The following is a 7,958-nucleotide window of genomic DNA, read 5'->3' on the forward strand; positions in this document are numbered from 1 at the left end:
CTGCAGTCCTATTCTGAAGAAGTCTTTTCCATGTTTTACATTCCTGCTCAAAGTGGCATGGCTGCACAAGTCTAAACCATCCTGATAGATCAGTCCCGAGTGTTCATATGCAAGCTTTCACTTAAGTAGTTTAGCTTTAAATTATCTTCTTTTCTCTGAGGTTTTACAAGGCTTGCTTATGATTACTTACTGATCAAGGAGCACCATTGTTGGGTGTATTTACACTTTTTTTTTTTTTTGTGCAATCAGTACACTGGTTCAGTGGCAGGAGAATTCCATGGGTATTCTGAGAAGACTAGACAAACAGTCCAACTTCTCTTTATGTATTTGGTTCTCTGGGGCTTCCTTGGTCCGAAGACTGCTCCCAGGATAATCTGGGTAAGGAAACATGTATTGCTTGTTTTAATGACACATTGTGTGTCTTAAGACATCAAAAAAGGGAGAAGCACGTATCATATGATTTCTTCCTTTTCACTGTTGTGCAACAGTCTACAGACCTTGTTTTTCACTCTAAACATGTGCTTTCAAGTTTGCAAGCTAAAGCCATCCACAACAAGAGTGGCTTTACAGGAGTTTAAGGGGGAACCTCTTGCAGTTCTTCTACTTGCAGAGGCAAGTTCTCTGTTAAAAATCAAAGTCTGTGTGTCATGTGTACCAAGGCCATGTGTAAATCTTTTAATATTTCACCTGTGCTGCACCTCCCGGTGTCACAGACAATGTTTTCCAGTAGACATTACTGGATGCTACGCATATTATCACTAGCCACACTGGTGGTAAAATAGCTGACTCTTATCCGGCTTGGGTCCAGAGGCAGGAAAAAGCAGTTTTCACATATTAAATTATGGACCAATAAAAAGGCCTTTTTGAAAATGTTTCTTGTACCGGTGTAACCACCATGCCGCTGGGCCCGTGCTCAGTGGGAGACGCTCCCTCACACCTGCCTGGTGCCAGTGTCAGGGAAGTTGCCCTACCTGCTGTGTTTAATAAAACCCACAGCACACTTGAAATGTCAGTGGCTCTCCAGGGCAGGAGCGGGCTGCAGCATGGTCTGACACCTCTCTGAGGGGGCACAGGGCACCGAGGCGTGCACACCAGCCCGTTTGGCCTCCGGCAGGGCACCGGGCACCTGGTGCTGGAGACCATCTTGCAGCATGGGAGCCACCTCACCTACCTCATCTGAGCGAGGGCCATCAACGGGAACATCAATGGGAATGCGGGGATGGGGATGGGCCTGCAACTGCAAGTGCCATTTCTCTCTTTTTTTCCCCCCCAGATTTTGGGTTTTTTTTTAGTTGCCGGCCTCGAGTCCTTCCTCGGTTAAATCCCAACCGGCGCGGTGTGCTGCCACCATCTCCAGCCTGCCGGCGGCTCCAGCGCTGCGGGATGTGGGCGACCCCACAGCACCTTCAGGAACTCCGGGCCACGGGGGCTGCCTCGGCCCGATTGCCTGGCGGCGGGGCCGACCCTCCCCAACCCCCGGGTGACCGCGGGCAGTCCCCAAGGGCGCAGCCCAGGCCAGCCCTGCTGCCCCGGCGCAGCCCCCGTCCCTCGGCCGCAGCCCGGTGCCCCAGCGGCAGGCGCGGCCCGGCGCGGCGACGCCCGGCCCGGCCGCCAATCGGCGCGGCGGGGCGGACACGGCCGCTGCGGTTATAAGAGAGGCGACGGGGGGCGAGAGCTGCTGGTCCGGGGAGTCGGGACGAGGGGGAGTCGGGACAAGCGAGAGTGGGGTCGAGCGAGGTGAGCCGGTCGGGGCGGGGGCCGCGAGGCGGGGTGGGGGTGGGAAGGCCTCGGCTCCGTTGTGGCGGGGCGACTCCCGCCATTCCCGCCGCTTCCCGGGAGGCCGCCGGCCACCCGCCCTGGCCCCGCCGCCCCAGTTTGTTTACAGCCGCGGCCGAGGGCCCCGCTTAGCCGGGACGGGCAGAGGCCCAGTCAGTTCACGGGAAAGGCCTGGCGGGGGTGGGGGCGGCCAGCCGCCCTGCCCGCCTGCCCCGGAGGGCTCTGTTCGGGGTGCGGGGTTTGCTTTCTCTCCTGTGATCGGCTCGCGAAGGAGCGGGGGGCCGAGCTGCCTGCGGGCAGTGGGGCTCGGCTCGGGTCTGGCATCTTCCACTCCGTGCTGCGAAGCCGAGAGCGGCTCGCCTGCGCCGTGCTGCCTGACCGCTGTCCCTGCCTTCCCGGCAGATCTGCCAGCATGAACCCGTGCCTGACCGCGCTCTGCCTCTGCCTGGGCCTGGCCTTCGGCGCTCCGAGAGTAGACCCCGACCTGGACGGCCACTGGCAGCTGTGGAAGTCGTGGCACAACAAGGACTACCATGAGGTGAGCGCCCGGGGGTACGTGCTCAGCTCGGCAAACACCCAGAGCGCTCGGCTGGGCCTTGCCAGCTGAGTCACATCTGCTTTGTTTTAACGCTGGCTGCCGTCTCCGCTCGGGAAAGATAATTCCTCTCTTCCGAGCTCCCTTTCTTGTGTTTGTGCATTGACTCGGCTGTACTGTACCCTTTGTTTTTGTTACGAGGGTGGCAAAAAGACCATCTCTTAAACAGCCTTCGGACTTACCGTAGTCTGCATCTGCCCGAGTATACAAGCTGGAAGGAAGCACGCCATTGTGCAAGTGAACTTTCTTTGAATTATCTACCTGAAGTATGTTGTTTTCTGGCCCCTCAGAGAGAGGAAAGCTGGAGGAGAGTGGTGTGGGAGAAGAACCTGAAGATGATCGAACTCCATAATTTGGATCACACATTAGGAAAACACAGCTACAAGCTGGGAATGAATCAGTTTGGTGACATGGTATGTATACAGGCATGAAACATATAGTTCTAAACAGCGATGTGTAATAGATGGTGACTGCCTGTCTTGAATTTTCTTCAGACAACTGAGGAGTTCAGACAGCTGATGAATGGCTATGCACACAAGAAATCAGAAAGGAAATACAGAGGATCCCAGTTTCTTGAGCCCAGCTTCCTGGAAGTACCACGATCAGTAGACTGGAGAGAGAGAGGATATGTAACTCCAGTTAAAGACCAGGTATTCTCTGATGTATTTTTAACCTGTTACAGGTCCAGTTTTCTGAATGCTGTCTCCACTTCCATAGAGGAAGAACACTGTGGACTTGTGTAATGAGGGAAGTTTAGTGCAAGCTTACTAAATTAAGTGCCATTTTGATAAAATTACTATATACTTCAAAGATTTTTTTAGGAGTTGTGTACTAGATTTCTAAGAACTGAAAAGGTGTAGTATCTTCACTTGTACATGCTAAGACCGTGAAACTGAAGTTGGTCTTGTGGCTTTTGTTTGTCATGTTTAGGTCAGTGGTAAGGGAACTATAATTGCCTAATCTGTCTGGATTTGTAATTTGTGATTTCATTTCTTGCTTCAGGGTCAGTGTGGCTCTTGCTGGGCTTTCAGCACAACGGGAGCTCTTGAAGGGCAGCACTTTAGAAAGACTGGCAAACTCATTTCACTAAGTGAACAGAATCTGGTGGACTGCTCTCGCCCTGAAGGGAATCAAGGCTGCAATGGTGGTCTCATGGACCAAGCTTTCCAGTATGTGCAGGATAATGGGGGGATTGATTCAGAGCAATCCTACCCATATACTGCAAAGGTAAGTGTAATAGCTGAACTTGTATTGCAGGTGTCACATCTTTCATGTGGACAAACTGTGTGTTAGGAAACTCACACCTAGAAAGGAGAATATCCAAGTAGTAATCTTACATCTGGTCTTCCTGTTGGATCTTTCCTAAGAAAACTAGAATGACTGCTAGCCCCAGTAGGAATTGCATACTGCACTGGTATTAGGTCAAACTCTTACCAGGCCAGCTGGAAAAAAACTAGAGCAAATATTTTTATGCCTCCACCTCATTGCTGCTTTTGTGTTGGACGTCATGCCTTATCTTGGCTGACACACCAAACCAGGACCCAGCCCTTGTCAGTAGTGCTACTTAGTTGTAGGGGTGCAATTCAGCTTCATGTAACTGAGATATTATGGAGTTGGTACCCACAGCCCAGCTAACTCTTGCAGCTGGTGTGATCTGGTTTTTAACAATAGTTGTTGGCAGTGCCTTAAGTTCTACTTCTGGACTAAATCTGCATAAATGCAGATAATCGGCAGACTTCTAAAGTACATCTAAGTTAAGAGACATGAGAAGACAGAAAAGCAGTAGTAGATTGTGGTATCACTTGAGTGCCTGTGGTTTGGTCTTTTCACCACTTAGAGTTCTGCTCACTATAGAGTATCTTTCCTTGCAATGTGCAGTAGCAATGCCACTTCTTTTGAGCAACATAAAAACCTTTGGATTTGGGTTCTTGTTCACCTGCATCCCTGTAACCTCAATTTTTTCCTAATTTTGGCTCTTCAGAGATCTCAGTTGGTTATAGGAAGGGCCTAACTTGCTGAGTACAGAAAGTAAGCAACTGCGGTGTACTCTGTGTTCCTTTAATTGGGAGGAGGCAACTTAAGTACAAATCTTGCCACACAGGTAAGGGAGGGGGATGTGCTTAGTCTGTTTCAATTTCATATGGCCTGACTTCCAAACTAGGCCTCTCCTGAGGTAAATGCCTGTGGCACCAACAGTTCAGGCTTCATTGTGAGAAAAAAAAAGCAAAACTGTAATGTGAAAGTGAAGAAGCATGAAACACAAATGCTGTGTGTAAGGTCATGTAATATAAATCACTAATTTACAAATCATTCTTCATTCTGTATAGTTTTTCAAACTGACAGACTTAAAATTGTGGATTTTAAGTGCTTACTGAATGAGCAGTTTCTGAATTGCTTTGTAATTAGTGAATACTTGGCTCTCTTCCATTGCTCATTAATGCATTCTGGGCTTCTTTCCTCCCTGAAGAGAGATCTGTGCTGCATGCCAGAGAGGACATAGTTCCAGGATGTGATGGTCTTCTTGCATCCCAGTAAAGCTTTCCTTTTGGGCCCCACCATCCTTTGCTTTTTCTGTACCTTTAAGAAATTCAAAAGCAGCTTCTGTGTTCTCCCTCTGTTCTTCTCCCTTCAAAGCACTACTGAAGCAATTAGATCCTCTTCAGTCCCTTGTTTTCAAGGCAGCAAAGTCACAGAATGTCTGGTAGTTCCTGTGCTCACCTGTGTGTTAAGTGGAGAACTATGTAATAACTAGGGGTTTCTTTATTTAGGATGATGAAGACTGTCGCTACAAGGCAGAGTACAATGCTGCTAATGACACAGGCTTTGTGGACATCCCTCAAGGACACGAAAGAGCTCTCATGAAAGCAGTAGCAGCTGTGGGTCCAGTGTCTGTTGCTATTGATGCAGGCCACTCTTCATTCCAGTTCTATCAGTCAGGTGGGGATTTGTTAGCAACTTGCATGCAGATAACTCTTTTTAAATATTCATTCATTAGTCTTCAGTTTAATAGGTGGAAAAAACCCAATCATGATCTTATGACACAGGACATAATCAGGACTCCTTTTAAGTCTAGTCTAGGTTCTCCACTCTTTGTACTTCTCTTGCACATGTGTGTACTTGTCCCTCAGTTTCTGCCATGATACACTTCACTTATGACTCCTTTCTCTAACTCTTCAAGATGCTGTGCAATGCTTAATTTGAAATACAAAGCTTCTGGTGAGGGAGAAGGGTTTCCTGCGGATCAGCTTGTTCACATGTGCACTTATGCCTATGCAGGTATCTACTATGAACCAGACTGCAGCAGTGAAGACCTGGACCATGGTGTTCTGGTTGTAGGTTATGGCTTTGAGGGGGAAGATGTAGATGGGAAGAAATACTGGATTGTTAAGAACAGGTAAGCTCTCTCTGTGTCTTGTACTCTTTCGGGGTAAGGAAGAAAGGAAGGGAGTTTGTCACTTGTAGTGAGGGGTGAGGAGGAAACAGTAATTAAAATCTGCATGTGGAAAACCTGAAGACAGTTCTCAGGTTATACTGTATGACAAGTTAAACACAACTCATGCTGCTGGCAGCCTAATAAAGTAGGCCTGAAACAGCAAGCTCATTGGAGGAAGTCAGGTTGTGGGAGTATGATGGATTCTTTTGAAGTAGAGAGCTGCTCACCTCTGTGAAATAGGGTAACACTTGAACTTTTAAAGATGGAGTTACCTCCTAGGTTGGAGGGGAAAAATAAATTAATGCCAAAGGGCACATCACATGAGTATGTCTCATGTTCTCAGCATTACTGGGGCACCACTCTCAAATGCTGCTTGCAGTCTTGGTCCTGGCTTGAAGTTGGCTAGGAGCAGTGTCTGAGCTTCAGGCACCTGTAATCCAGGTTTGCAAATCAAGGTCTCCGCCTAGTGAGAGGATGGCTGCACCCTTTATTTCTGTGAGCTTGGGGTGCCTCTTCTGTAATGTGCATTTAATGGCTGGAAAGCACTTTAGTTTGGCTGCTGCTGTCTTGATTTTTCTCCACAAATGTGGAAGACAGCAGTTTGCAATTTAAACACTTACTGGGAGGGAGTAACTAAGTCTTCTGAATATGAAAACAAACCCTTTACTTCTATTTTCAGCTGGGGTGAGAAGTGGGGTGACAAAGGATATATCTACATGGCCAAGGACAGGAAGAACCACTGTGGAATAGCAACAGCTGCTAGCTATCCACTTGTGTAATTTGAAGACTGAACATTTCAGTACAAGAGGGGATTTAAACAATGACCAAACCCATGTTCACACATGTGGTAGATTTGTATTCTTCAAAAGTCAACTTTTTTTTAAAAAAAACTTTTGAAATATGTTTTACATGTTGGTGACATGGTTATAAATTAATGTAAATGTTGATGTGTAAACAGCTTGTAATATTGCTGGCTTTTGACTGCTTAATCTAATAGATTCTTTGTATTTTTCCTTTTTTTTAAAAAATTGCAATGTGCCCAAAGGTTTACTTTTTAAATAAACACTTAAATTCTAGTGTGTACAGGTGACTTGTCTTTCTGGTCTGTGTTTTCCACTTGGGACTTCTATCAAATAGACCTCCTAAATCATGCCTATATGCATGCCTCTCCTCATCAGTTACTAAAATCCACCCGAATCTGGGAATGGCTAACTGCTGTTAAAAAATGCAGTGTAGTATTTCTGACACAACTTATTTAAAACAGCAAGTAGAAAAATGTCTGTATCAACTAAAGGAGAGGTGGCTGAAAATCTGACCCTCATTCTTTGAAACTCTTTAGTCCCCAAAATGTGTCTTAAGTGAAGTTTGGCTTAGTCCTCTGACCCAGAAGCAGTATTATCTCTGGTTCTTTGTACTTCATAACAAAGATCTTCAGTCTTTCTATGTCCTGCATGCAGCATATGATTTCCACTCATCTTTAATACCATTTTTCTTATAGCACCTCAAAGTACCACACTTCCACAGTTAGAGCAGTTGCCTCCTTTTGAGCATTATAGGACATAGCAGGAACTCCTGAAGCACCTGGGCTGTTAAGAGAAAGCTTGTTTCTTAAGATACATAGTACATTTAATACTATCTTCCTCCTCCATGAGCTTTGACTGGGGGAAGGAGTAGGGGTTGAAAAAGGAATGCTGGTCCTATGGAAAGTGAAGTTGGGCCACTGTGTTAATAGACCCATAGGTTTTTATGCCCAGTATCTTTCCTGCGTCTGATAGCCGTGCACACTAGGGAATAACTGGACTATGAATTATTGAAGCTGAATTTCCTTGATGTAGATAAATTAAGTCTTGGGGTTTCACTTTATAAACACTCTTCAAAAGAAAAATGAGATGAGGTATCTAGGATAATCAAAACTACTCTTCAGTTGTGAGTCTGTCATTGTGTTGCTTATAGGTGAATTCTTTCAACTTGAATCAACCATACAAGCTTCCTTTTTTTTTTTTTTTTTTTTTTTTAAAAGGAAGAGCCTCCTTCATCCCTGTGGCTATTTAACAAGCCACAGAGCAGAAATACTGGTTAGAATTTAGCTATTAAGCTGACTTGCTAGGCCTGTTATAAGAACATCCACACTGCTTAGCGGAAGCTATAAAGGAA

The 7,958-nt window shown here is 46.5% G+C and overlaps 1 protein-coding gene across 1 annotated transcript; it reads left to right on the forward strand.

Annotated features, from left to right (window-relative positions):
- Positions 1-1,592: 1,592 nt before the first annotated feature.
- On the forward strand, positions 1,593-6,890 carry CTSL (cathepsin L). Its single transcript, XM_086770694.1, has 8 exons — positions 1,593-1,737; positions 2,179-2,314; positions 2,662-2,784; positions 2,866-3,021; positions 3,374-3,598; positions 5,140-5,308; positions 5,648-5,765; positions 6,484-6,890. The coding sequence occupies exons 2-8, from the start codon at positions 2,189-2,191 to the stop codon at positions 6,581-6,583; spliced, it is 1,017 nt and encodes a 338-aa protein (XP_086626820.1). The 5' UTR covers positions 1,593-1,737; positions 2,179-2,188; the 3' UTR covers positions 6,584-6,890.
- The last annotated feature ends 1,068 nt before the right edge of the window (positions 6,891-7,958 follow it).

The sequence above is a fragment of the Chlamydotis macqueenii genome, chromosome Z, assembly GCF_036417535.1.
Source record: "Chlamydotis macqueenii isolate bChlMac1 chromosome Z, bChlMac1.mat, whole genome shotgun sequence".
NCBI classification, from domain to species: domain Eukaryota; kingdom Metazoa; phylum Chordata; class Aves; order Otidiformes; family Otididae; genus Chlamydotis; species Chlamydotis macqueenii.

What these genes read in the sequence shown, in the direction of transcription:
- CTSL (XM_086770694.1), top strand. Translation starts at nt 2,189, where the DNA reads ATGAACCCGTGCCTGACCGCGCTCTGCCTCTGCCTGGGCCTGGCCTTC. An exon ending in ACAACAAGGACTACCATGAG is followed by an intron (nt 2,315 to 2,661) that starts GTGAGCGCCCGG and finishes CTGGCCCCTCAG; the next exon opens with AGAGAGGAAAGCTGGAGGAG. An exon ending in TGAATCAGTTTGGTGACATG is followed by an intron (nt 2,785 to 2,865) that starts GTATGTATACAG and finishes AATTTTCTTCAG; the next exon opens with ACAACTGAGGAGTTCAGACA.